Source organism: Callospermophilus lateralis, chromosome 2 (genome assembly GCF_048772815.1).
Source record: "Callospermophilus lateralis isolate mCalLat2 chromosome 2, mCalLat2.hap1, whole genome shotgun sequence".
Lineage (NCBI taxonomy): Eukaryota > Metazoa > Chordata > Mammalia > Rodentia > Sciuridae > Callospermophilus > Callospermophilus lateralis.
The window spans coordinates 1769821-1797451 of NC_135306.1; the positions used below are offsets into that span (position 1 = coordinate 1769821).

The 27631-nt window shown below is 64.0% G+C and overlaps 1 protein-coding gene across 4 annotated transcripts; it reads right to left on the reverse strand.

Moving 5' to 3' along the window:
- Positions 1-1227: 1227 nt before the first annotated feature.
- On the reverse strand, positions 1228-27273 carry Gpsm1 (G protein signaling modulator 1). 4 transcript variants are annotated; one of them, XM_076845088.2, is made up of 14 exons: positions 27176-27273; positions 20441-20662; positions 19651-19786; positions 18768-18910; positions 17500-17623; positions 17126-17241; positions 16663-16818; positions 15616-15724; positions 14357-14480; positions 8619-8689; positions 7703-7870; positions 4764-4926; positions 4036-4244; positions 1228-2689 (listed from the first exon to the last, which is right to left on the reverse strand). In XM_076845088.2, the coding sequence occupies exons 1-14, from the start codon at positions 27241-27243 to the stop codon at positions 2483-2485; spliced, it is 2016 nt and encodes a 671-aa protein (XP_076701203.1). In that variant the 5' UTR covers positions 27244-27273; the 3' UTR covers positions 1228-2482. The 4 variants fall into 4 exon arrangements, with proteins under 4 accessions (XP_076701203.1, XP_076701202.1, XP_076701201.1 ...); XM_076845087.2 differs by having other exon boundaries at positions 4770-4926; positions 7691-7870; XM_076845086.2 differs by having other exon boundaries at positions 7691-7870.
- Positions 27274-27631: the final 358 nt, after the last annotated feature.

Here is a 27631-nt window from a genome sequence, read left to right on the forward strand (position 1 = left end):
GACTGACTGCATCCTTTCTATGGCAACCTCCTGCTGTCAGCCTCTACACATGAGCAAAAAATGGAGCCTGTTGGGAAGTGGCTGGGGACTCAAGACAGCCGCAGAGCCTCCTCTGGAGGACACACAAGCGCCAGGCCAGCTGGGTCCTGCGGTCAGGGAAGTGCCCGGCCACACTACAATCACAGTTATTTTTTCAGGTCTTGGCCTTTGCAAGCTCAGCGAGCCGTCCAGGACTGTGGGCCTCTGAGAGATGACAGGCCCAGTGGGGCTGGGTGGCAGGACCTTGAGTCACAGAACCCTTAGTGAGCTGACTCTCACAGCATCCCCGTGCCCCATGGGCGCCTCTCCCTGCTGTGGCCACCTCACCTTTTCTTTTCTCCCTCTGGAGGAGCAGTGGTGACCCCCTGCTTACTGAGACTGCACCCCGCCAGCTCCTGCCTCCAAACCTCCGGGCCAGCTCTTCCCTGCTAGCTTGGGGGAACCCTGCCTAGTCAGGATGTCAGGCCTTCTGTGGTCCAGGCGGGTATGTGGGGGAAAGAAGTCCCATAGTCCAGGCTGGTCCTGGTAGCACAGTGGGCGCTGGGAGTGGCTACACCCTCTGGTCACTGCCCGTCCCATTTAGAGGGCCTATTTTCTCTGCCAGCCCCTGCCCATCTCCCCTAGACAGCAGGGGAGCCTGAGCTGTTTGACTGGCTCGTCTCCTGGGTGGGGACCCTATGCGGGCTCAAGATGGCCTGCGGTGCTGAGGGCTTTGAGAGACTGTGCCAGGCCTTTAGGACCCACAGGAGCTTCCTGGTGGGACGTGAGCACAGCTGTGGCTGCCTGTTCCCAGCTGCCGCCCCTGCTGCAGCCCTGGACGGGGCCTTGTGGGGTGCCCACGGCCCGCACACCCAGCATGCTGCAGGTGCTCTTGGGGAGTCTGGACCTGCCTGACCGGGATCCTGTGGTTGGGGAGGAGGGCTGCTCTCAAGGGCCACCCCCGAGGTGCGTGGCTGAGCTCCCAGCTCGCCCACCCTGGGAAGCACCCTGGGGGCCCTGCCCGGGGACACAGACACAGTGCAGGGGGACTGCTTAACCTGAGCCCAGCCTTCCATCATCAGTGGCAGCAGGGACCGGCCCCAGATGCCTATGGGTGTTCGGGGCAGGGGCTGGGTGGTAGTGGGTGCTCTGCATATGTCCAGTGGGCCCAGCCCCAGGAAGGCCCACCGCTGCTTCTGACAGAGACGGCATTTGCCTGGCACACTTTATTTCTCAAGGGTGGATGGGGGGCTGGCGGGGGGATGTACCTCTCGGGCTGGAAAGGACCCGCTGACAACACAGCAGAAGTGTGAGCAATAAATATGCACGTACATTCAAGTATGAGGGCTCATCCCCAGAGGCCCGCCTCAGAGTGGTCCCCTGCTGAGCCCAGGGTCAGCCCTCCAGCTGGTCCCCTGCCTGGTGCCCAGGCTGTAACATGGGTGGGCACAGGCCCTCCCCAGGCTTGGGGAGGCATCTGGGAGGGCTGCTGCCTTCCCTGGTGTCTGTGAAGGTTACAGGCAGCCCCCGGACTGGTTCAGAAGGGCTGCCCACAGGTGGCGGCTGAGGCCTGTCCAGCAGGGGTTCCATCAGAGCCTGCCCTGGTCTGGGGGTTGGGGGTTGGTGCCCTGTGAGCCAACTCCCATGTGTGGGGGGCTTTTCTCCCCGGGAAGGGGCTGCGTCATCACCCCCAGATGGCAAGGTGAGGGTGCCGTCGCCCACTGAGCTTGGTGCCACCCTAGGCCCAAGCCCTGTCTGTGTTGCTGGCCCAGGGCTCTAAGGCTTGGGGTTTGGGAATGGGTGTTCCTGACCACCCTTCCCTCTGCTGTGGAGCCAAGGCTGGATGTTCCTGCTCACCCTTCCCTTCCTGTGGGCCCAGGGCCGCCTGCCAGGGCCAGGGACTATGGGTGGCCCTGGACTGGGCTCTCTGTGACTGCCAACCACAAGGTTACAAGGGGAGACAGGCCCTAGGAAAGGGGTCCTGCCCCGGGGAGTGTTGTCCCCTGCATGGCTACCCCAGGACCAGCTGGGGGACAGAACATGCCTGTGTCCTGACAGCCCCCAGAGAGACCCCTCTGGGGGCTTGGGAGATGGCCAACTTCACATTTGGCAGGGCTGGACAGTGCCCTGGAGGGGAGGGTCAAGAAGCACCAGGTCTGGGGGCAACATGCTGAAGGCCCAGCCTGGGCAGAGGCAGAGCCAGACCTGCAGGAAGCCAAGGACCGTGGACAGAGGCATGCCCTACCCACATGGCACCTCTGGTCTACGCCTGCTGCCCTGGGGAGGGGTGTGCCGTGGGCGTGTGCCCATGTCAGCTCAGTGGAAAGGGCTGGGGGCTCAGAGCTGGTTCTCAGCCATGGCTTTGGGAGGATCCAGCGTCTTGGAGGCCATGGCCGTTGTGGACAGTCGTGAGCTCCCAGTGTGCAGGAGCAGGTGCCTGCAGGTCTGGCTGCGGCAGGCAGCCTTAGCTGGCCCCAGGTTGGCACTGCTGCCGGGGCTCAGGTGGCCCACTGGGCTCCTGCTCTGGGCTCCCAGCGAGGTCCACGCGCTGTTCGTCCATCCGCTTGGCCTGGACCCTCTGGATGAGGCTGAAGAAGTCCTCATCTGGCATGGTGGGACCTCGGGGCAGCACATCAGGTGGCGGGCAGCGCTGGTCATCGATCCTGGAGGACTGGACAGACACACATGCAGGTTGGTGGTCTTGCCCTCCCCAGGCCCTTGGAGGGGGGCCTGACCCAACACCCCGACGTCGGCAGACTTGCCAAAGTCAGAGGCAGTAAGCACTGGCTCAGAGGCCATCTCAGGCCTCCATGTCCACCTGGGAAATTAGCTGAGGGCTTGCCTGGCTCTAGGGTTGTGCTGGGATCCCTGATGTGGGCGAGTCTCCTGGGGCTGTGTGCCCCGAGCCTGGGGCTGGCCTGCCCAGCAAAGCAGGCTGAACAATACTTGGGGCTTGGAGTGACCAGGTCCAGGAGACAGCTGCTAGGCAACCCCAAGGCCTGCACCCAAGACTTGCTGACCCCCAGGGGACTGACCATGGTGTGGCATCCCTCAGCACTGCCCTGGAACCTGGGTTAGCCCTGGACTGACCCCAGCAGGCCTGTGGGGTAGGGTTCCAGGGCCTGCGACATGGCGCTCCTTCAGGATCCCCCTTGGGGTGGGTGACTGGCCCCGTGGGCCCCACCCGCCCTGGCATGGAGAATGGTCGGCTGGAGGGACATCTGAGCTTCTCTGCAGGGTCTGGAGTAGAAGGGACGGGAGCTGGCGGAGCCGCTGGAGCATGCATGCGAGAGGGTGGGGGGCTCTGGGCTTCCGAGGAGGGGCTGGCTTGGAGGCGGCTCCTGGCCCACAGCCATGGTTGTGTCTCCTCTGTGGGAATGGACATCAGATCTGGAAACCTGCCGGCCAGGGGCGGGGGCGGCACATCTGTTGCCCCACCACTGGCCATTTTCCAGAGTCTTTCTGACCTGGAGACCCCAAAACCCCAGCCACTGTGCCAGGCCCAGCCGAAGGGCAGGTAGACACACGGGTGAGCCTCCCGCTCACAGCTGTGTCCTGCCATCTCCATGCTGGTGAGGCGGCCCACCTGGCCCATCCCAGGACTCGGCGCTGACCTCGATGTCCACTGTGTGGTCCTGTCTAGCCCATCCCTGCCTGCATCCCACAGCTGGCCAGCAGCTGCAGGGTGGGCCCTTCATTTCCTCCACCCAGAGGCGGAGCTGAGGGAAGTCCTGAGGCCACATCCTGAGGCGCCTGGCAGTGCCCTGTCCCAACCTGAGCCTGAGGGTGTCCCAGGCTGCTCTTCCCAGGGACTGTCACCCCCTGCATGTGGAGGCTCCCAAGAAGGTGGGGTCCAAGGCAGAGCACTCTGGGTACCCAGTGGCACTGGCGACGCAGCCTGCTCACCAGCCTGTGGCTCCCTCCCCTGGAGGGACCCCTCAGGGCTTGAGACGGGGGCCAGCCCACTGCAGGCCCCGAGGTGCAGAAGCTCTGACCCGGCTCTGGGCTGTGGCTCACCTGGTACTTGATGAGCATGTTGAAGAACTCGTCTCCCGGCTCCTGGGGGTCTCCGTCGCCACGGAGGTGCCCCACGTTGTTGTGGGTTATGCGCAGCCCAGGCAGGCTGCCCACACTGGCCCGCTGATCATCCAGCCGGCGACTCTGAGAGCTGGCGATGAGGTCGAAGAACTCCTCCGTTTGGGGGGAGGCTGTCATTGAGGGCTGGGCTGCAAGGGGCAGAGGGTAAGGCCTGGGTGGGGGGTGGCAGCAGGGCCCGGTGCTGAGGCTGGGGCCAGGCCTGACACTGGGGTTGGGGCTAGCAGGGGGCTCGGACCTCTGAGCCCAGCCAGCCTACAGTGCCTGCCCTGAGGACAGGGCCCAGGGCTTCTGCTGGCTCACCCTGCTGCAGCTGCACCCGCCTCCAGGGCCTTCTAGGAGGTGACAGGAGAAAGCCTGGCCTCCCGCGCACTGTGAGGCTGCTGCTGCACCCTGACACAGTGCGCTCCGGAGGGGTGGGGTAATTACACGCTTCCTAGGATGCAGCTCTGGGGACAAGTGCGGGGGCGGGGGGAGCGCTCTGTGACTAAAGGGCACTTTGCAGCTGGCCTGTCCCACCCTTTGGGGCAGAGCACTTGGGCACTTTCTGGTCAGCACTGGGTCTGGCTGGAGACCCTGGCTGGCCTGGCAGCAGGTGCGTGGCTCAGGGAACACCCATATGTAGGAAGGATTGAGGCCCAGGCACCTACACTCACCAACCCTCTCCTCCAGGGTGGGGGCAGCCGTGGCCTCAGCGGCCCCCGCCTGGCCCTCCTCCAGGGGACAGCGCTGGTCCTCCATGCGGCTGCTCTGGAACTTGCTCAGCAGGTCAAAGAAGCACTCCTCTTCCGAAGACGAGGCCCGTGGGATGCTCTGGAGGGACGCGGGGTCAGTGCAGCCCGGCCAGCCTGCCCTGCCTGCCACCCCACTTCTCTCCTCCTGTGGCGGCCACCCCAGGCCAGGCCCCCGTCATCTGCCCCACACGTCCTGCCCCTGCCCGTGCCCTGCCAGCCTCGGGCTGGGATGCTCCCATCTAACCCAGTTCACAACTCCCACCTCCTGAAGGCCTCCCCACGCCCCACCCACACTCCACCTGTGTCTGGCCCCCAGCATAGCACTCTCCAGTGTCTGCTGGATGAATGGACAGGCAGATGTGTGACCTGGCCATGACAGGCAGGAAGTTGACATGGCCACTAGACACACACTTCCAGTGGCAACCTGACAATGATGGTTGATGGGGCCTGTCCTGGGCCCTGGGTGCCACAGAGGGTGGGGAGGTCCCAGGGCCTTCCACCTGTAGTAGGGAGGGCCAGCGGGAGCTCCTACACCCGCGGCCTGGCCCACCAGCCTCAGGGGATCTTCTTGGGCTGTAGGAGCCTGAACAGGAGGACCCAGGTCTGCAAAGATGTGGGCTGCTGAGTGCCAGACACAGCCAGAGCAGCCTCGAGGCAGGAGGCTGAGGCACAGAGAGGCTATACAACATGTCCAAGGCCTCCCGTAGCAAGAGCAGAGCTGGAATTGGATACAGAAGCCCTGTGGACAACCCTGTCTCAGGACTGGGGTCAGGATTCCAAAGGCAGAGGGGACCCTGCTGAGGGAGCCATGGGAAGGGGGCAGTCCTACTAGCATGAAGAAGAGCCCCACCTGGCTCCGAGCCTCAGGTTGACCTCCACCCCTTCACCTGACCTCTTTCCCAGCCCTGGGCTTTGTCCTCCCTTGGGCCTGAGCCCCTCCCCTGCCGAGCCAGGAGGGAAGGGAGAGTGGGTATGCAGGAGCTTAGGTGGCAGACCGCAGGCATGCCCGGGGCTCAAGGAGCCTGCTGGCCCAGGCAGATGGAGGTGGTGTGGACCAGGGCCTACCTGACTGCTGGGCGTTGGGGGTGCTACACAGGTGCCTCCCCAGGAGGTGGGCTCCTGACCCAGAAGCACAGCCTGGGCTCCGTGCCTGCTGCAGGGGCTCTGGAGGGACAAGGCCCCTCACGCCTCAGGAGCATGAGAGGCCCACACGAGAGTCCCAGCAGGACATACTCGGGAACATGGGGGCCCACCCCCAGGTCCCAGCCTCTCCTGCCCCCAACCTCTCCTTGCCCCCAGCCTCTCCTTGCCCCCCAACCCTTCCCACGTGAGGTTCTGCATTCCTCCCTGCATCCCACTGCTTTAGTGGAAGTGTCAGACCTGGCCAGGTCCACCCACTCCCGGCTAACAGAGGCCCCTGTGCTCCCCTGCCTCTGCTGCTGCACGGACACCAGGGACCCCACACTCACGCTGATCACAGGTGCCACCGGCAGCAGCAGCCAGGAGCTGTGTGGGGAGCCTGCATGTGCAGCACCTCCCGCCCGAAGCACCAAGTGTCGCCTCACTGCTGCCGGGACCCGGGGGCTCACCCGGTACTTAAATAGGACTAGGGTGAGGCTCAGCCTCTCAGAGCCCGCCCTCCCGAGCTCACTCGCTCGCACAGTGTGCAACACACACACACACACACACACACACACACACACACACACACACCACACTCTGCTCCGTAAACACTGAGGTGGATTCCCTGAGCTCAGCAGAGCGCTCCCTGGCTCCTGTGGGCGGTCATGCTAGAGGGCTGTGGGGGTGGACAGTTTATTTGAAAGCTCTTTTCCCACCCGATACCAAGGCCCCTGGGCTTCCTTCCAAAGCTGGGCCACCTCTTCCTTCAGCAGGTCCCCAGGCAGCCCTCAGCCTGGCAGTGTGGCCTGGCTTCCACCCCAGCTGGGCTGGCGCCCTGGTGGCCGTGGCCCTGGCTCCTGTGGGCAGCCCCAGCCGGCCTCAGCTGCATTTGCTGTGCCTTACTCTAAGCACAGGGGGTGCCTCCAGGTCCCCAGTGTCCCTACAGTCTCCCCATGACAGAGGCGGAGCCCGGATGGAGTAGTGGCTCTCGGCACCTGAAGGAAGTGGGGGCCCTGGCAGTCTCCAGCCACGAGGCACCGAGGACACCCAGCACCCCCGCGCCCTCGGCAGGCCGCAAGGGTGCTGACCAGGCTGGGGAAGGGCTATTTTTAGACTATTTTCTAGCTGGTTTGATGCAGGTGTCCTGGGAGGGGCTCCAGGCTGGCCTCTGACCAGACTCCACCTCGGCCCCCCATCAGTGCCCTCCTACCTGGAGAGGCCTGCCAAGCCCTGGGGACAGGGAAACTACAGGCAGCAGGAGGCTAGGCCTCCACCCTACACCTGCCTGACCTCCTCTCTGTGACCCCACTGCCCATCCACATGCCTGGCCATCAGCCCACCCCCAGCCCTTCCCTCTATCAGATGCAACAAGAGCTGACTGTGGCCAGTGCAGGGTGGAGTGGGGTCTCCTGGACCCTGACCAGGAGGGACCCTGGGTAAATGCCAGCTTCCCACTGTGCCCTCCTGGGGGGAACATGCTCGTGTGACTCATGGATGAGTCTGGAGGGTCCCCATGAGGCAGGGAGAGGGCCAGCAAGAGTGAGGCCAGAGCACCCCTGGATGCCCTGAGGCCAGCCGTGATGCTAGATACTGCCCTCCACTGAGCACCCCTAGGGCTGCAGGGGTGGCATGGAGCCAGGAGGAGGGCCAGGATGCCCACCAGGACCTGTCTTCCCAGCGTGACCAGGCTGGCTGTGCCTCCTGGTCTGTGGGGCACCTACCGTGTGAGGTACCTGCACTCGGACGTCCGCACTGTCCAGTGGGGAGTGGCTGCCTCCCCGGGGCCTCCTCTCAGCGGTGTCTGGCCCTTCCTGGTACTTCCTGCTCCTCATGGGGAGAGGGAGTGAGTCCCTGCCTGGCCCCCGCCAGTCCCCTGCATGGTGGGTGTCTCCATTCTGCTCCTGGGGAGGGGAGGCAGGCCAGGTATGGGTGGGGCCATTCTGGGCCAATGTCCACCACCTTGGGACCCTGCAGGGAATGCCAGGAGGGTGCAATAGACCCCACTTCCTGGGTGCACGCAGTAGGCACCAGGTATCCTGAAGGAGGAGGAAGCTGGCAGGGCTATGTGGCCCTGGGTGGGGCAGGGAGACTCCTTATATGTCAGCCTTCCCACTAGCCAATGACAGTGGCCATGGCGTCCCTGTGTCCTGACCCCATGCCAGGCCCCAAGGGCCATCCACAACTGAACCATGTTACACTAGAGAAACAGGAGGCTCAAAGGGGTTGAGGCCCTGCAAGAGCCTCATGGCACCCACACCTGGAACCCCAGGTTGTGTCTGGGGTTCAGTGAACCCTGCCAGCTTTTCACCTTGGACAGAGTCTGAGTGGGCAGGGACAGAAGAGTCCATGGGCTCACCAGGACTGGGATCCAGAGGCTTGGTGGGGGCACTTGGAAGGACCATGCCTGCCCTTAGGCCCACAGCAGGCAAGAGGGAGGAGCAGGGCCTCCGGGGGGCCGGTGGCAGATGGGCTAGTGAAGGGCCTCAGACTGTGGGGGGCACATTTATCTCCCAGTGGCTGGGCTGAGCCTGGTGGTGGCAGCTTGACAAACACAGCTCCCCAGGCTCATTAGCCTGCTGCCCACACACTGGCCGTACCTCTGATGATGTCCATCCCCAGGCCCCCCAACCCCCACCAAGCCTGGCTCACCCGTTCCAGGGGGAGTCTCAGCAGGTCCCAGGTCTCTGCACTCAACCTCTGTGTCCTCTTGGGCCTGGCCCCTGGAAGACAGTGGTGCCTGTTCAGCTCACGAAGCCAAATGGCCCAGGCCAGCACCCTTGGGGACTGAGGATTGGGTAGCGCAGCACCCTGCTTTCCAACCACACAGTCCCCTCATGGGCACACTGACACACTCCAGCCAGGTGGGGCCACCGGGGGTCTGGGCCTGCACGGGCTCAGGGTGGACTGGCATTGGTGCTCCCCAGACTTTCCCCAAGGATCTGGACGAGGAGGCTCTCTGCCCACCGCCCACAATGCCCAATGCCCTTCCACCATCAATGAGGCCCACAGGCTCCATTCAGCTGCTTCCTCTGAAGCCCCTCACACTCTGGCCTGGGGGCAGGTGGCGCTTCTGGGTTCGTTCGAGTTTACTGTGGACAACCCAAGCCAGGGCTGGGGTGACCAAGGCCTCAGATGAGCCCCAAGTCAGTCCCATGCAGGGCCTTTCCCTGGGTTCCTTGGCCCCTGGAGGAATGACTCTGAACTTGGGCACTTGGCAGCTGCTGGCGGGCAGGGCAAGAAGATGAGCCATGGGGACCCATGTCCTCCAAAGAGCAGCTACTTATCCCAAGACTGCCCAGCTGCAGACTCTGTGGCACCATCCTGCCAAGGGGCCCTGGGCTGGCCTGCAGCTGGACTGCCCCCAGGCCTCTGTCTCAAACATGTCCCTGAGTGGGGGCAGGGTGCAGTTCAGTCCTGGATCCAGTTACGGCCCTGTCCCAGCACAGGGACAAAAGTGAGTCTGGCCTTGGGTGGCTACTCACTGAGCACCTGCAGGACAGGGCCAGCCAGGGAGAGCTAGCCTGGAGGCCCGTCCATGCAGGGAAGGCTGACCAGAAGAAAGGCGACAGCACAGCATGAAGCTGGAGTGTGGAGAGCCCCCAGGCCAAGCCAGGTGAGCCTTGCAGGGAGGACCAGTGGGGCTGGGCTGGCAGGGACCAAGGGTTGGCACTGGCCCCTCTGAGGAGGTGGCATGTGAGATGGGGGGGGGGGGTGCAGCCAGCCATGGAAAGGCTGGGGACAAGAGAGGGAAGAACCTGGTAATGTGGGCACCTCAGCCTCTGTCCACCCCCACATGCCCTTGCACCTCTCCAAGGACACTGCCCTGCCAGGAATGGGTGGGCCTTCTCTCCTGGCCTGGCAGACCCTCACCAGACCCTTCACCCCAGTCCTCCTGGGACCCAAGCACCCGGCACCCACAGACACATGCTAGACACAGCTCATCTCATGGTGGCGTGCGCCCATGGCCAGGGGTCGTGAGGCAGGACCTGTGGATGGGTGGAGGTGCTGCTGGCATCAGTGGACACTCAGAGCCATCCTGGCACTGCCCACATGGGGCTCACCTCATAAAGCAGCCTGTGGATGTCTGCAGCAGGCAAGGGCGGGAGCTGGATGGCCAGACACCCTCCTGTCCAGGCCACCACTGAGCCAGGAGAAAAACAGCCAGGGCCTGTGGGCACATCCAGTGGACAGCAGGAAGGTGCTGGGCAGAGAGCCACCTTCACTCCACCCCTTGGCCTGGGGCTCTCAGCTTAACCCCCCAGGATACCAGAGCAAGGGGAGCCAGCTATGGCAGTCACATGGTGCCCAGGAGCACCTGGGCCTGGGGGACAGGGCTGGAGCACAGCTAGGCCACCTGCCAACATCTCCCCCAAGGCTTAATCATGGACCTGGGCCAGATACCATCAAAGGGTGAGGCCACGGGCCATCATGCTGCACAGCGTACCTAGGTCTCTCCAGTCCCCAGACACCCCTGCAGAGGAGAGCAGGGGTGCTGTGTGGGCTGTTGGCTGCCACCCTGCAGAGTCCATGCCTCTGCCCCTAACTGGGGAGGTATCTGCCTCCACTCAGAAAGGGGCAATGCCGAGGACTTGCAGAGTGTGAATGTCCAGAGGCTGCAGATATGCCCAGGAAGATGCTGGTGGGCAGCAGATGTTACCCTAGTGGCCCAGGGAAGTCCTGGGCCAGCTACCAGCACCCCCAAGCCTGTCCATGGCACCTGTCTGATGGTGGGTTCCTAAAAATGGTCAGGGTGGAGAGGACAAGCAGAGGGAGCCAAGGACTTTGGGGACCCAAGCTGGTCCCTCCACAGCAAATGTCCAGTTGTCCTAAGAGCCAGTGGCCCAGAGCATCTGCAGCAGGTGGAGGAGGAGAGGCAGGGGAGGCACCTGAGCACCCCCAGGCTCTGAGGAAACCCCTCCCCGGGGAGACATTGATCCAGAGGGCGCTGTCTTGCAGGAGCCTATTGAGGGATCTGGCCAGGAGGCCAGAAGCCAGCTCCTGAATATGCCAACATGGCCCTGGCCATCCAGGGCCACCCCTGAGCCAGAGAGCAAAGCAGCCAGGGCCTGTGAGCACATCCAGTGGACAGCAGGATGTGCCCCCTACCCCCAACACCAGGGCCCTAGAGCAGGGCTCCTGCCCTAACCCTTGGCAGTGGTGGCCAGGGTCCTTCCTCTGCCCCTGGAAACCGCCTGGCTGCTGGCTTCTCTCACCCTGGACACTGAGGCACTGGAAGAATGTGGCAGTTCTGCTGAGGGGACAGGAAGGGGCGGGGTCAGGGTTCCTGCTGCCTAAAGAGCTGTTGGTGCCCACCCACCCCCAGATGAGGAAGGCTGGTCTGAGACAGAAATGGAGACAGTCCAAAGCCACGTGGAGCTGGGGGGCAGGCATGCCATGGGAGGGCCCAGGAGTCCTTAGAGTTGGGAGGCCCCTTACCACACCCAGTGACAACCTGGCTCCACCTCTCTCTGATGCTCCCCGGAGCTCGGGAACAAGATGCGGTTTCCCCACCTTGTCTGCAGGACCCTGCAGCTGCTCTGGGCCACCTGGCCCTCTACCAGGAGTGGCCTGGGCAGGCTCTGGCTAGCACAGGTGGAGGTGCCTGGTGGGTCTCTTACAGCAGGCCGCGTGGGCGGGAGGCCCTCTGGGCCCAGCTGAATGGACCCTCTGTCTGGATTCCGAGAGGTCCTGAATCCAGCCACCTCCAACAGCTGCATGCCTTTGGCTGAGCTGCCTGACCAGGGGCCTCAGGCCCTGACACCCCCTGCTGCGTGTGCAGCTTCCTGCCCCTCCCCTGCCAGAGTCTGACCTGCACACTGTCATCATCATTTCTGTGCAGAGCAGCTATGTCCAAGGGCTGTCCCTGGGCACCTCCCACCCCAGCAGCCTACCCTGCCTGCTGTTGGCAACCCGGATGGTCCAAATCCCAGTATTTCCTCTTATCAGCCAGAATCTGACCCCTTCTCAGCCCACTGGGACTTGTGTCTGTCCCCTGCCTGCTACTGCACCCAGCTTGCCCCTCTAGTGCCTTCTCCATGAAGGTCTGGAGACAGACCCAGGCCTTGTTGGGCTACCACCTTGCCCTCTGGCCACAGAAGTGGTCTATGGCTGTTGGGCTCACAAGATGTCCCCCAGAGATGCTGGGCAGGGGCAGCAGCTTGTAGGGAGGAGGCAGAACTGCACGCAGATTCAAGGACAGCAAGTTTTTTTCTCCAGTTGCACAGAAGCCCCCGTTTGTATCAAGCCTGAAAAACCACTGGGTCCTAGATGCCTGCTCTCCACTAGCTGTCCAGCCCACCTACCACAGGGGAGGCAACCTTCTGCCCAGCACAAGCCCACGCCCACCCCACCCCCCCACAGGGTGAGCTATGTCCATCCCACACCCAGGCACTGCAGGGCCTGGCCCACTCCCTGTGCTGGCTCCCTCCGGCCCCTCCCACCTCCTTTCTCCCCTGTGAATTCCCCTCACCCTCTCTCCCCAGGAGGCCCTCCTCCACCCTACTGGGTTTGTCTCCCAGGTGCCCTTCTGGCCCGCCGTGTTCCAAACCACACTGACTGTCTCTGGATATGCACCTGCCCAGCCCAAGCCCCACTGGACAGTTTGTGGAAGCCAGGGCCAGCCCACCCCCAGCACTCAGTCCAGATGAATGAAGTAAATGAACCATGTCAGCCTTGCAAAAGCCTTTCAGCCCCTCCCTCCACCCCAGCACCGGGTCCAGACAAGTGTAGCCTCCAACGCCCCCACTGCCAAGCTCACCTGTGTGGGGGTCTCCCTTGGGGCCACCCCGACCCTCAGGGTACAGGCCTGCCTTCAACAGCTGCATGCTGGGGCTGGATGGACCCAGGCCTAGGGCGGCCACTCTGGAGCGCAGACCTCATTCCCACCGTGATCCCGGCATGGATGTCCCCAGCTCCACTGCAGCCTGGCCACTGGCAGCCTGGCAGGAGGAGGCTTCTGGGGGCCCCCAGGCTGGGAAGGTCCAGCACACAGCAGAGCAGAGGAGCCAGTGTGTGGAGGACAGAAGCCGCCTTGTCCTGGGGCATTCACCCACGACACGCCCCCATTCCTTGGCTCAGAGGAAAAAGTTGCAGGAGGACATGGAGCTGGCAGCCTGTGGGCACCTTCCCAGAAGCTGCCAACCCTGCCCCGACCTGCTGCGGGGGGCTCCTGGAGGGCAGTCGTTCTGGCCAGGGGACACGAGGTGGGGACTTTGACAGAAACTCTCTCGGCAGAGCTACCCACCCTCAGAAAATCCCAGCCACAGGCACCAGGGGCCACATGGTGGCACATATCCCCTCTGGGGATCCTGAGGCTCTGCAGGTGGGTGCCCTCAAAGCATAGCCAAACAGGGCCTGAGGTAGGATTCCTGGAGCTGGGGCCAGGTGAGCCGGGGCAGCTGGCCCCCGGCTCAGTCTCCCCATCCCCTGCAGGTGGTCTCAGGAAGCCAGGCAGCACCCACCTCACCCAGCCCTTCCCTCGTGTGTACGGATCTACTTGCTTTGCAGAGAACAATCTGTCCTTGTGAGTGCACACTGCTGACCTGCACTGGATGGCCAGCAGTCTGTGAATAAAGCCATTAGAGTGGCCTTGGCCTGCTTGGGCCTCACCTGATTGGAACTCCACGCAGACAGGCTCCCTTGAGCCCAGCCTACTTGTCAGGTGACCTGACACCCCCCTCCCAGAATGCCCTCCCTGGCCATCCTGATGATGGGCACTGACCCCTTGGACTGCTCTGGGAAGGCGGGTAGGTGGGTGGGGAAGCCCTGGAGCTGGGGGCAGTGAGTGGCCCTCTCCTGTCTTTCCTGCCATTGGTCCCATGTGCTCCATGATTGTGATGGAAGGGGCTCAGGATGACTGCTGGCCTTTACTGTCCCAGGTCTCCAGCTGTCCACTACTGCTCTGCCTGTGCTGTCCCTGCCTCCTGCATGCCCATGTCTGTCCCACCTCTTTCAACATCACCTGATCCCTGCTCTGCCCTGGTAGTGACGGTGCCCCTGCCCCTACCCCAGCACCTGGGACACCCAGTCTCACCCTCTGCACACGATGTTTGTCCCACCCACTGTAAGCTCCCAAGAGCAGGGCAGGAGTCTCTCTCCTGATCCAGCACAAGGACTGACAGAGAAGGTGCGGGAATGTCAACATGCCCTCCGGGGGTTCCCTGCCTCCTGGGGCTCCCTGCCTCTGGGGCTCTTTCCTTATAGGACCACTGTTAACAGCCCCTCGACCCGGGAGGTACCCCCCCCTCATTGCTTGGCCCCAGGCAGCGGCCCTGTGCTCCCTGGGAGGCTTGCTCCCAGTGACCCTGTCACACCCTGCACAGACACAACCCCCCTGTGGCCCAGAGGTGAGAGCCCCTCATGAACAGGACGGCAGCCCAGGAACTCACCCTGTGCCTCATAGCCAGCCAGGTCAGGCTTCTCTGCAGCTGCTGGGCTGGTCAGTCTGCCCAGGGCCAGCTGCAGCTGAGCGACATTCATGCGGGCTGTAAGCTCCCCGTTGCGATCCCCGATCTGCAGCAAGCAGGGGCAGGTGAGACTGGGCAGGGGACAGCGAGGAGCCCCCAATACACCATCCCTGACTTCCTAGGCTGACCCCTGACCCTTGGGTCTCTGAGGGAACTGGGCCTCACTGTGGCCCTGGGAGTGGAGTCGGGGGTCTGTCCTTGGATGTCCCCAGCAGTTCCTAGTCACACCCCATAAGTGCTCAGAGGTTCAAACAGCCTGGTTTTGTGCCATGTGGTAGCTTCCTTCTTGGGCACCCTCTGGTGGGTGGTCAGCTTGGCCAGCCCCAGGGACCCAGGCTGCACCTCAGGCCCCACCAGCCTTGCACAAGGTTCCACAGGACCCTCCTGGGCATCTGCATTGCTCAGAAACAAGCCAGAGAGTGGGGCATGGGGACTCCTGCGTGGAGCGCAGAGGGCTCTGGAGCCCCCTGCCTGTGCTCTGGGGATGTCCGGGCTGGCCATGCTGGCCCCATGGAGAGGCTCCCCAGATTTCTGCTCTCACAGAGATCTCCTGTCCCTCCCCACGTACACCTGGCACCCAGACTCCACCCACTCAGCGACTCCCACTTGGGGCTATGGTGGTCGGGCAGGCACTGGCCTATCTTCAGCCAGGGAGGCCGAGGGGTCGCTAGGGACATGCCGCCCGGCACAGGAGGACTGTCCTGGGCGTTCTCTCCAAGGAGGAGGAGACTCGACTTCCAGGAAGGTGTTCAGCTGAGGGGCCCAGAGGAAGCCTCCAGGGGGCCGGCCTTGAGTCCTGGGCTCCTCCAGCTGGTCACCCTCACCTCAGTGGTGGGCACAGGCAACCCGATGGCCCACCCTGGCCAGTCTCCTCAGAGATTGGGGTAGGGAAATCAACAGAAGGGCCCAGTCATGGGTCCCCTGTGGGGAGCAGTGACACTACAGGGGAAAACAGGTCCCCTGCCCCCACACTGCCCCTGCCACACAGCCAAGCAGCCACCAGGCCTCTGAGGGACCTGGTAGCCGAGGAGGCTGTGCAGACCTAGAAAGACAGAAGGAAGTCCAGGAAGGACACCAGCACACAGAGGTGCGCCTGGCCCTGCAGTCAGAGTAGGCCAGGCGACGCCTGAGGGCCGCGGATGCCCGCAGGAGCAGTGGCCCTGGAGGGCAGGCCCACTCACCTCCTGGGAGATCTGCAGGTGCTTCTTGGCGAAGGTCAGGGCCTGTGCAGGGCTCCCCATGGACACGTAGGTGTTGCCCAAACTCCAGCACGCCCGGCCCTCGCCCACTCTGTGGAGGGAAGGAGTCCACACCTGCCCTCCCCAGGCCTGCCCCCATCCTAAGCCCCTGAGCCTGCTGACGGTCAGGCCCCTCATGTCAGCTGCCACAGCTAGAACCCCAGCCCCATGGGGCGTGTCCCAAAGGTCCCTAGAGGCACTGACAGGGTAGTCGGACAGCACATCCTGGTCTGCAGTGACCCACAAGTCCAGCCACCATTAGGAAGAAGCCCCAACCCTCTGCACCAGTTCCCCTTCCCCCTAAAAGCACGGCCTCAGAGGCCCCGTGTGGGAAGCAGCCTGCCCGAGAGCCTGCACCGCCTTCGGGGCGTTCCTGGCCCCTGGGGTAGGAGGCAGGCGGGACAAGGGGGTCAGGCAGCCTCCTGTGAGTGGCTTGCCCCATAATGGCAGTGAGCCTTTCTCCCCAGGCTGCTCCACCCTGGGGTCATCCATTTTCAACACAAGGTGGAGGTAGCCCAGTGCAGGGCTTGAGGCATCCAGCACCCCCACACTGCCCCACAGGCTCCACCTCTGGTTCCCGGCCACTGCTGTCCTCCATGGGTTTCCCTGGAGGAAAGCCTGGGGCCACTAGAAGGCAGCCAGTCCAGCAGCCCTGTGCCTCCGAGCCCTCTGTCCACCGGACCTGTGCCCAGGGCTGCATCTCAGGTGTCGTGTTCACACGGGCATTGTGGGGGGCGATGGGCCGGGCCATGGGGGAAGCCCACCAGTGTGTGCCAAGGGTCCCTGTGGGCGGCACTGCCCATGGCGGGAGTGGCTGAGGCCCAGGTGGGGCAGCCCCGCTTGGGGCCACCCCACAGTCAGTGGTGCCCCAGGGGCTCAGGCTGAGCCATCTCTCCTCTCTCCTCATGACCGCCGTCCTGCCCCTCCCACCACGTCTGTGCGCACCTGTCACCAGGGCCCTCCCGCCCCTCCCACCACGTCTGTGCGCACCTGTCAGCCAGCTCCTGGGCGATGAGCAGGTGCCGCAGGTGGTACTCGGCTGCCCGCTCATAGTCCTGCAGCAGCGTGTACGTGTTGCCCAGGCTGTAGCACGCCTGCGCCTCCACCGCCTGGTCCCTGAGCTGCCGGGACAGCTGCAGGGTCTTCCTGCGTGGGGTGGGGGTCAGCCTCCAGGAAGCAGGGCCCGTAGCACGTCACTTGGGGTTGACTATGGGCCTGGTCCTGATAACCGGCTCTACCTGGTGGCAACTACTCAGGCCAGAGGCAGAGGTGATGGCCCAGAGCTCTGGCACAAGCCGGGGAAACTGTGACCTTTATCTGCCTTTCCTGGAGCCCCCACCTGGCTCCTGGGGAAGCTGGGTGGTCTCACTCCCCACCTGGAGTAGTCACCTCCTGGGCTGGTGTCCAGTTCTCCCAGGGACCTCCCCCTCCCTGGGGCTGGGGGGATTCCTACTTGTAGTACTCAGCGGCCACATCAAAACGTCCCAGGAAGATGTGGGCATTGCCTAGATTGCTGTAGGCCCTCCTCTCAGCCGCCTTGTCCCCAAACTCCTTCGCAATGGCCAGGCGCTGTGGAGACAGACACAAGACCCAGGCTTGCAGAGCAGCCTGGGATCTGAAGTAGGCAGCAGGGTGGCTGTCCATGTCTGTGTGTCCAGAAGAGCATCCAGGAACCCCAAGATGGAGCACAGATAGAGCCGGGGTGTGTGGGCACCCTGACTCCCTGCTCTGCCCAGCTTTGAGACTGCCAGGAGGGCCCCTGGGGCCAAGTGGAGCCGGGCTCTGCTGCTGCAGAGGCCTCGCCCCATGTCCCCAGGCCCAGCTTACCTCCTTGTGAAAGGTTGTGGCCTCTGTGAAGTTTCCCAGCAGGTAGTGGGTGTTGCCCAGGTTGCCGTAAGCCCGGCCCTGGGCCGCCCGGTCACCCAGCTCCTTCACCAGTGACAGGTTCCTCCTAGGAGTGGAGTCTGTCTGAGTCTGTCCCTCCCAGCTGCAGGGAAGTGGCCACACCCACCTCCCAGGTGAGAAGGTGCTGGGTGGCCCTCAGGGGTGTGCCATGGACACAGGCCATGGGCTCCTTGAGCTTCAGTGCAGGCCGAGCTCCAGGGCTGGGGACTGGGTCAGGTCCTGCCAGTCCCTGAGGTGCAAGTGCAGGTCTGCTGGTGAGAACGGGGCTGGGGCTTGGTCAGTCCCGCGTCCCTGAGGTGCAAGTGCAGGCCTGCTGGTGGGAACGGGGCTGGGGCTTGGTCAGTCCCGCGTCCCTGAGGTGCAAGTGCAGGCCTGCTGGTGGGAACGGGGCTGGGGCTTGGTCAGTCCCGCGTCCCTGAGGTGCAAGTGGAGGTCTGCTGGTGGGAACGGGGCTGGGGCTTGGTCAGTCCCGCGTCCCTGAGGTGCAAGTGGAGGTCTGCTGGTGGGAACGGGGCTGGGGCTTGGTCAGTCCCGCGTCCCTGAGGTGCAAGTGCAGGCCTGCTGGTGGGAACGGGGCTGGGGCTTGGTCAGTCCCGCGTCCCTGAGGTGCAAGTGCAGGCCTGCTGGTGGGAACGGGGCTGGGGCTTGGTCAGTCCCGCGTCCCTGAGGTGCAAGTGGAGGTCTGCTGGTGGGAACGGGGCTGGGGCTTGGTCAGTCCCGCGTCCCTGAGGTGCAAGTGGAGGTCTGCTGGTGGGAACGGGGCTGGGGCTTGGTCAGTCCCGCGTCCCTGAGGTGCAAGTGGAGGTCTGCTGGTGGGAACGGGGCTGGGGCTTGGTCAGTCCCGCGTCCCTGAGGTGCAAGTGGAGGTCTGCTGGTGGGAACGGGGCTGGGGCTTGGTCAGTCCCGCGTCCCTGAGGTGCAAGTGCAGGTCTGCTGGTGGGAACGGGGCTGGGGCTTGGTCAGTCCCGCGTCCCTGAGGTGCAAGTGCAGGTCTGCTGGTGGGAACGGGGCTGGGGCTTGGTCAGTCCCGCGTCCCTGAGGTGCAAGTGCAGGTCTGCTGGTGGGATCAGGGCAAGGGCTTCAATCTGGGTGGGGTGTTCTGTGCCTGGGGCTGCTGCCCAGTCCAGTGTGCAGCACAAAGCTCAGGAAGCAGCAGGAAGCTGGACGTGCCCGCTGCCCGCTCCACTCACTCGTAGAAGGCGGAGGCCCTGCGCAGCGTCTCACGCACGTCCGGAGGCAGGTGCCCGGGGTCCTGGGCGGCACTGCAGCACAGCTGCTTGCCCTTGGCGTGGTACACGTTGCCCATGTTGTACAGTGCTCTCGCCTCCCCGACCTGTGGAGGACCCAGTGGGCAGTGCCCCGCTGTCCACCCAGCAGTTCCTGGCTGGGATGTCACCCCAGGTGTGTGCCAAGCCTGCCAACAGCTGTTCTGGAGCCTTGAGGCGAGGACTCAGGGGACACCTACTCCAGCCATCCCTTCCCCTGCTGCCAACTGGGGTGGTGAAGGTGGCCGGGTCCTCTGCTGCCCTTCTCTAATGCCCCAGGGTAAGAGCTCCTGCTAGGGCTCTCAGCCCAGTGTGGCTGCCAGCCACCCTGACCCTAGCCTCAGTTTCCCCATCCGAACAAGAGGAACAGAAACACTTTTGTCATGGAGTCGTGGGGGGAGATGGACCAGGGATGGTCAGCCTCCTGCACCAGAGGCTGGGGTGACGTCCAGGATGCCTGCCTCTCCTTTCAGAGCACCCCACTGGTGGGGCCCTACAAGGAGTGGCAGGGACACAGGCAGCGCTGGGGAGACGAGCAGAGAGCAGAACCCAGGCTGGGCCAGCTACTGGGGAGGCGAGCCTCACGACAGGAGCTGGGGCAGCCTGTTTCTGAGGGATCTGGACTCTCCCAAGTCCTTAGGGGGGTCTCTGCCTTCCCTCTTACGGGGGGACAGCTGAGTGGGGATGAGTGGTTCATTGCCTGACCATGCCTGGGTCTGTACCTAGGCCAGGGGGCAGGGGAGGGAGGAGCGGGTGGCCAACGAAGCCACCCCTTCCCTCATCCCCTGCTCTTAAGCCAACCATCTACCTTGTCCCCCTGCTCCTGGGCAATGTCCAGGTGCCGCTGGCAGCAGACAACAGCCTCATCGAATCGGCCTAGGACCTTGAGGGTGTTGCCCAGGTTCCCGCTGGCCTTGGCTTCCCCCATGCGGTCACCAATGGTCCTGGAAAGCAAAGGAGTGAGGATTGGTCAGGTCCCTGAGCCCAGCAGGGAGCCTGAGCAGGTGGCCAGGCCAGGCCGAGGGCACCAGCCTAGGGCTGACCAGAAGCCTGCGTCTCCTGGGTAAGGCTGGGCAGGGTCACTTTCTGTGCTGCCTGCCCTGCTGGCCCCCAGCAGCCTGCAGAGCTACCATGGTCCACAGGGAGCCCAGGGCCTGCCGTGGCCCCTGCAGGCCTCAGGCGGGGCTGGCAACAGGCACTGGCCTTGCCACGATGTCTGCAGCGAGCCTCTGCTGCACTAGACATCAGGACGTGGGTGCCCAGGCCGCTGGGGGTCCTGTGGGCAGGGCTGGTGGGGACACTGCCTCCGCCTGAGGTCAGGGTGACCTGGGGGCCTGGAGGAGGAGGAGCTGCCCAGGCGCGAGGCAAGGTGGGTGCCAGGGACAGGCCACAAATGGGACACAGCACGTGTCGTACCCTCCGCACACACTGACACACGTGGCAGCTTGAGCACAGGCCCTAGGGAGACTGTAAGACCCCGGCCCCTTCCAGGGGTCCTGTCAAGGGCCCTCCCTAGGATAGGGCAGTGTGTGCCCGCCCTCCTGCCACCCCAGGGCAGGTGCGGCTGCCCCTTGGGCCTGTGTCCTGTGGGCACTCACCGGGCCAGCAGCAGGTCGTGTCTGTGGAACTGCAGCGCCCGGGCGTGCTCCTTCAGGTAGAAATAGGCATTGCCCAGCTGGCTGTAGATGGCGCTCAGCGTCTGCAGGTCCTCCGTGCCCACCTGCACAGCAGCCTCGAAGAAGGCCACGCCCGCCTTGAAGTCGCCTGCCTTGCACAGCCGCTCTCCTTCCAGGGCCAGCTCCAGGCACGAGGCCTCCATCCTGGGTAGAGGGAGTGGTATCATGTGCAGCCGTCCCTCGAGGACCCAAGCTCCTCCGTGGCCATGCCATGGAAGACGTGCCTCCGCGGGCTGTGGCAGGGCCACCCCATGCTCGCACACACCTGGCAGCAGCACTGTCCCAGACCTGCATTCCCGTGCAGCTTCCCTCACTGCCTGCCCTTGGCCACCAGGGCCAGGAACACCACCTGGGGAAGGCATGAGGGCCTCAGGAGTCAGTGTTTGACTTGGCTGAGCTGCAGGGAGCTGGAGAAGACCCCACATGCCACCTTCCACAGGTCTCAGCAGCACAGCTCAGGGTGCCAGGTGCCCCATGTTCCCAAGAGGCCCTGTGAGAGACCCCCCAATGCCCAGCAAGGGCAACTGAGGCCACAGGAGTAGACTCTGACCCAGCCCCTCCCCATCCTGCACACAGGGCAGGACATCCACCTTCCCAGGAGGAGCCCATGCTGGGTCACTGCAAGCCCTCCAGCCTCCAGGGGAGAGCCCTGCTGGAGACATGGGTATGTCAGTGCTGAGGGTCGCCCATCCTGAGACACCCAGAAGCACCCACAGCTGCAGCTAGGGCAGGCCTGGGAAACAGCTGAGGAAGGGAGTGGACGCCGATGTGCCCCAGGGTGGACCTGGCCCCTCCAAACCATCCTAGCTTCCGACCATGAATCCTGCCCATGTCCAAGGGCCCAGGTCCCCTTAGTGAATGCCCACAACCAGCTGGAGGCTGGCAGAAGCCCCTAAACTCACAGAGGAACACACAGCTCTCAGGCCTCTGGGCTGCAGTCTCAGGACACAGTTGTCAGGGGAGGAAGACAGGCTGGGTCACTATCTGCCCCTCCCTGCTGGGGGGCCCTGGAGCTTCAGTCTGCCCTTCTGTCCTGCTTCTACTGGTCACGAGGGCCCAAAGCCTCTGCCCTGCCGGGGCTGGAGGGGTGTTAGCATGGGTGGAGGACACAACAAGTGGACACTGGCTGGGGGTGAGAGGAGGGTGGCCCCAGTGCCTAGGTGGGAGAACAAGGGGCAGAAGAGGCAGAGGAGGAGGGAGCTACTGGGGAAAGGTGCCACAGGCCTCAGCCTGGGCACCTGGACAAGAGGGGCTTGGCTCTGGGGCAGGCCGGCTGTGGTCCTTATTTTCTCTCTGTTGCTTTTTGAAGTGAACCGTTTGTGGAAAACCTGCAGAGTGATTTGCCAGACGGCCAAGTGCCCTGTTCCACGCCAGGCGCTGCCCTGCCAGCCCCGGCCAGCGTAGCTCTGGTCAGGAATGATGGGGGTGTGTCGGGCAGCGTTTCTTGCATGAACCAAATGTCCCTTTGACGCCAACACAATGTCCCACTCACTTTATTCCTGTGTTATCAAGAAAATGGGGCGTTTTGAACTTTCTCAAGGTAATGGCACCACGTGAACAGATGGGGGTGGATCCCCGAGAGGCTGGCCCAAGCACCCTGCACCCCATGGGCTCAGGCTTTGTGCCGGGCCCTACTGGCCTGCTCCAAGCCAGGCCTGCTGGGCCCAGGCACTCTTGGCCATCATTCAGCTGGCCAAGAGCTCATGAGGAACTACACTGCGCCTGGCCCGGAGCCTGACTCTGGGTGCCACCCCCTGGGGTCAGGGGGGCTGTGGGGCCTGCCTCTCCTGGCTGCAGCAGTCAAGGACGGCAGGCTTCCTGCCTCCATGGCAAAGGCTGGGCTTATGCTCAGGGCTCCTGCCACCTCCCTGCTTCCCAGGGGCCAGCACAGCCCAAGGACCAGGGGTCAGGGGCACGGACTCGACCAGAAGGCCAGACCCCTCAGGCCGCCCAGCATGTAGATCCTCCATCCCTCCCTGCTCAGATCCTTGCCGAGCCCTCTGGAAAAGGCCATCCAGATGCCACACTGGTCAGTGTAACCCTGGTTGCCGTGGCAACCTACCACAGGATAGCTCCAGGGCTATGGCAGTGCTGCACACAGTCCTCTTAATTAAAGCCTGTTTGGGCCTGCCCAGGGCTGCTGTCCTTTCAGTGCTGTGGAGGAGGGGACCTGGGGTCTGCGGGGGTCTGTTGCTGGCTAGGGAGTCGCCCCCCCTCCTCACCGTCCTCCAGGCCCAGAGTGCAGCCTCAGGAAGGGCCAGGGTCAAAGGGAGCACCAGCCTGGCCATCCTGGACTCAGGATGGGTCTAACCCAGGCTAGGAAGGTGGGGAGTCACCTGGTGAGGCACCCGCCCTCCACCTATCAGGACACCCGGTTCTGCTCCACCCTCTAGGCAGCACCCGGCCCCAGCAGGGCACCCATCCTGCACCTCTTCCTCCGAAGGTGGCGCATCTTCTGCACATACAGCCACAGCTCCAGGCCCACGGGCAGCAGCAGGGGACGGGGGCGGGGCGTGCCATACACCACCTTGCACACTGCTTTCTCCGCCAAACTCAGGGCCACAGGCTGTCCCTCCACGCTGGGAGCGGGCATTGCAGGGACCTGCACCTCTCTCCCACCAGCTGTGGGCTCCAGGGATGGACCAACTTGGGGTTGACCTGTTCCCCCACACCTCCAGGGTGGTCCAGGGCAAAGGTTCAGCGGCCTCTGCTCCAGGAGGAGCAAAGAGGTGCCCTGGGGCCTCTTTCCCTGGGTCCTGATGTGGATCCAGGGATCAAGGGCAGCTCAGAGGCAGGATGAGCACAAACAGGAGGGGCGGGGAGTAGGAGCTAATCCTCCTTCCACCTCTTGGGGCTGGGAGGGAGTAGAGGGGCCAAACCCAGCTGCATTCGGGTGCAGTGTGCCCATCTGCCCAGTCAGCACCAGCTTCTCAGCAAACTGACTAGGGTCTGGCCCTGTGCCAGGGCCTGGGTCCTCCAGGAGCCTGGGGCTGCACGTAGCGGGTGCTGGTCAGCGCTGGTGGATATAAGAGTGGGGACGGGCACCATAGCCCCCAAGAACAGACCTGTTCCCATCTGATGTGTACAGAGGCTGGCAGATGGGTCTAGCTCTCCCACCTGGAATGCCTGCCAGCTGCCAGGACGGCCCGGCTGAGGGCTGGGCAGGGTCAGCACTTGGCCTTTCCTGTTCTCTGCAGGACCTGGCGTCTAGCCTGCTCCCACCTGACCCCAGCCTGGCCCAGTCTGCAGGCTCAACTGACATAGAACACAGAGTCCTCAGCCTTGCCCAACTGTCTAAGGTAAGCTCTGGGCCCTAGGTCTAGCCAAGGTGTAGGGTCACTTGGGGCATGGGGAGGCTGTCCCTAAGTCAGTGGGGGCTCTCCTAACCCTCCCAAGATCCTGGTTATCCTCAGTCCCCCAGCACTGAACCTGTGAGGAGGCAACAGTGTGACCCTCGCTGGGCAAAGGAACTCCCCAGAGTGTAGAGGAGGTACCAGCTTCCAGCTTGGACAGAGGGTCACAGGGGCTCAGAGAAGGTCTCGAATCCAGGGCCCCGCAGGGCAGGGCACTGATGGAAGACCAAAGCCTCATAAGGGCCTCCCAGCTGGCCCACCACTGGGTGCTGCCTACACCTGGGACCTTAGGACTACCCATGAAGCTCCCCACTGCTGCTTGAGGTGGGAGGTCTCCTGAGGTTGAGCAGAAGGGACCCAGGGATGGGAAGGAGGGAGGCACAGCTGGGCTCAGAGGGAGCTGGACAGTGGGCCTGGGGGCTCGGCTCCCTGAGAGGATCTGGTGGTCTGAGCAGAATCAGGAACCTCAGGATGGCAGGGAGGGTTTCCAGGACCTGGGCACTACTCTACCAGCCACTGACCACCTTACTCCAGGACGCTTGGCTAAGGCAGGCAGGGCAGGATCATCTCCTTGGTCAGTACCTGTTGACATGCTGAACCCAGGTTCTGCACCCTCACATCAACCGCAGACGCCCCTGGGCTCCCAGGCCCTCCACCATGCCTGTGGGCTGCCCTCTCCTGCCCTCTTGGGGACCATGCCAGCCTGGTAGGGGCAACTTCCTCACTCAGGAAGAAGATCCTAGATCCTCTGTCCTTCCACACCACCTCTGCAGGCTGTGAGATATTGCCTGTCAGTCGTCTGTCCATGGCCCATGTGCACTGGGGACCCTGAGGGCTGCAGCCACCCTGGGCAGACAGAGGCCAAGCTATCTGGAGCTCCAGAAGGTCTGTCTGCCCCAAGGTCTACCTGACATCCCACTCTCAGGGTTAGAAATCAGAGACGGAGGGTTCCCCAGGGCTGTGGGCTTAGCGCCCCCCACTGGCCACCCCTATCCTGAGATAGGTAGCCTTCCCACCTGGGATTTGACACCTGGAAGCAGATGCACTGCTTAATTAACAAGCAACATTCTCCACCTCCCAGGAGGAGAAAGACCCTGCCCAGCACCTGGGGACCAGCCCCGCTTTGTCCTCCCCTACAAATAGCCCTGGCCTGATCCTCTTCAACAGGACCAGGATGGCCACCCAGCACCTCTCCACTGAACGAGGCTGACCAATGCCGCACCACAGCACCCAGGAGGTGGGCTACCCTCTGCCAAGATCCCACCAGTGCCTGTTGGTGACCTGGTTAGTGAAGTGGTGACCAGCTCCCTTGTGGCCAGCCTGGCTGACGTGGCGACCATATCCTGCCCAAGCCCTCTGGCCTGGCCTTAGTACCCAACGCAGCATGCTGGGAGAAGCCATCAGCCCATGGCCCCACCTGAAGCATATCACCCTGCTTGCCAGCCACCATTTCTGATGGTGCCCTGTCAGGCCTCCTGACACAACTGTTAGCCTCCACCAGACTCTAAGGCGTCCTCTGATGTCCACTACCAGGCTGGCTCCTTATTCAGTGCCCAGCTCCTACCATGCGCAGCCCTGGGCCCCTCAGTCCTGCTGTCCACTACCTGAATCCTTACAGGCCCCTCCCTCCAGGACTGTTACCCATACCCTGGGCCAAAACTTGCTCACAACTGGCCCCAAATCCCGGCCTCCTGTCCAGCCACCCCTGGAGAGAAACCACAATGACTCCCCTTTAACAGCCAAGGGGGTGGGGAGAGAGCAGGGGGCAGGGAGGGCTGGGGAGCTTGGGAGGAGTGGGGAACTGCTGGAGAGGAAGTGGACATGAGGGCCACCTCGCTGAAGGAGAGACTTGAGGTCAGCTCACAGGGATTCCAAGGGCAGTCATTCCCTAGGGCCCTGTAGGGGACAGTGCCTGGGGAGAGGCCTTGGGGTGAGCGGTGGGGGTGGCCTGCTCCGCACCAGAGAATGCTCCATAAGGGTGCCCGTGGCAGCTGCCCGGGTGCACCTCTAACAGGGGCACCCCAAGGTGGGTTCCCTGATGCCCCTCTCCTTCCCAGTCCCAGATGGGAGGCAGGAGAGAAACACCCAAGTCCCCCTCTTGTGGGGCTTCCCAGCCACTTGCCCATCCCCCTAGGCCCATGCTTGGCTATGTGGGGTCTCCTAGAGCTAAGGCCCTGAACTGCATGGGGCCCATCCTGCCCACAGACAGTCCTTATCAGTTCTTCCCCTTGCTGGCAGAGGACCCAGAGCAGATGCCACCCTGCCCATCCCCCACTCCTGGGAGCCCTGGGGAAGGTCTTAAGGCAGGTCTCCAGCATTGGCTGCCAGCAAACCTGTCCTCAAGCCCCTCCACCCATGGGGGGCCAGGAGACAGACCAGGGGTGATGGGGGCCGTGTCTCTGAGCAGTACACAGGGAAGAACAGGCACTGGAGTGGGAGGGGACACTGGCCACCAAAGCCTCTTTGGAGTGCCCAACAAAGGCTCGCTAGTATCAGACTTCTCTGGGCCAGGCCTCTAGCAGGAGCTTCCTAAGTGTCAGAGATGGTCAGAGGAAAACAAGACAGCCATCCCTCAGTCAGAGGCCTGTCTGCAGGGCTACTGTAGGGAGCTGGGCATGCCTCTGGGCAGCCCCTGCCCAGCACTCAGGCCCACCCAGCCCTGCCTGAGGCTGAATGAACTGGCAGCACCCTGCCCACTTGGGGGACTATGTGCCCACAGCCAGGCCCAGTGTACCACTTTGAGGAACACCCTTGACAGGCCAGGAGTCTCCAGGCAGGCACATGGGCAGGGGCAGGGCCACACTGTCATCCCCAGTGGGCATGGGCACTGAGCCCAGGTGGCTGGATCACATGTGAATCTGCCAGGAGGCAGGTGCCTTTTAGACAGGCACACACCCACCTGGCTGGCTGGCTCCAGCCCCTGGTCCTGCTGGCCTGGGACTCGGGGGGTGACCAGGGGGGACAGGGCCCCAACCATGACAGCGGGTCTCTGGCCATGCCACCCCCTGCACCGGGTGGGGGGTGTGTGTGTGGCAGCGCCAGGCTGGAGAGGAGCTGCGGGCAGCGGCCCGCCGCCGTGCTGGACATGCAGTTGCTAGCAGAGCGGTGGAGGCGCCCGTCCCGCGGTCGCCGGGCAATGGGAGGGGGCTGCAGGCAGAGGGCCGCCGCGGCGCCCACCGCAGCCCGCGCGGCGGAGGAGGCGCGTCCCCGGCCACGTCGCGCGCCGCCGCGCCTTTGTTCCCGCGGCCGCCTCCCGCCCGCCCGCCCGCCACCCGCGCCGCCCCCGCCCCGGCCCGCGTCCCACCTGGAGTAGAGGCGCCGGGCGGCCGGGCCCGGGAGCTCGTCGGCCGCGGGCGGGGCGGGGGCCGCCATGGTCGAGAGCGGGAGGCCGCCGGTCCGCGTCCGCGCCCGCGGGAGGCGCCGAGGAAGTGATGTGCGCGGGGCGCCGCCGCCCCTCCCGCCGCGAGCCGTGATGTCACCGCCGCCCGCGCGCTGGGGAGGGGAGGGGAGGGGGCGCCCACCGGCCACGGCCGAGCCGCCCGCTAGGGGCGGGAAGCTGGGGAGCCGGCAGGCCCAAGGGCCACCCCTGCAGGGGTCCAGCGACCGGCCTGCGCCGGGCAGGGCTGCCTGTGGCCGGCGCGGCTGCGGTGGTTACCCTCGGGCGCCTTGGCTTGGGCTGAGGAGCCAGCTTTTCCGTGCCCCTTGGCCTCCTCCTCTTCTGCTCCTCCCGTCCAGCCCCTGGTGGTGGGGTGCAGGGCCA

Coding starts and splice junctions, on each gene's coding strand:
- Gpsm1 (XM_076845086.2), bottom strand. CDS start 27,243: ATGGCGGCCCCCGCCCCGCCCGCGGCCGACGAGCTCCCGGGCCCGGCC. Junction 8,690..14,356: donor GGCTGGCTATGAGGCACAGG/GTGAGTTCCTGG, acceptor ACTGTCTTCCAG/GGGCCAGGCCCAAGAGGACA. Junction 4,927..7,690: donor GAGTGCAGGTACCTCACACG/GTAGGTGCCCCA, acceptor GCGTCCCTCCAG/AGCATCCCACGGGCCTCGTC.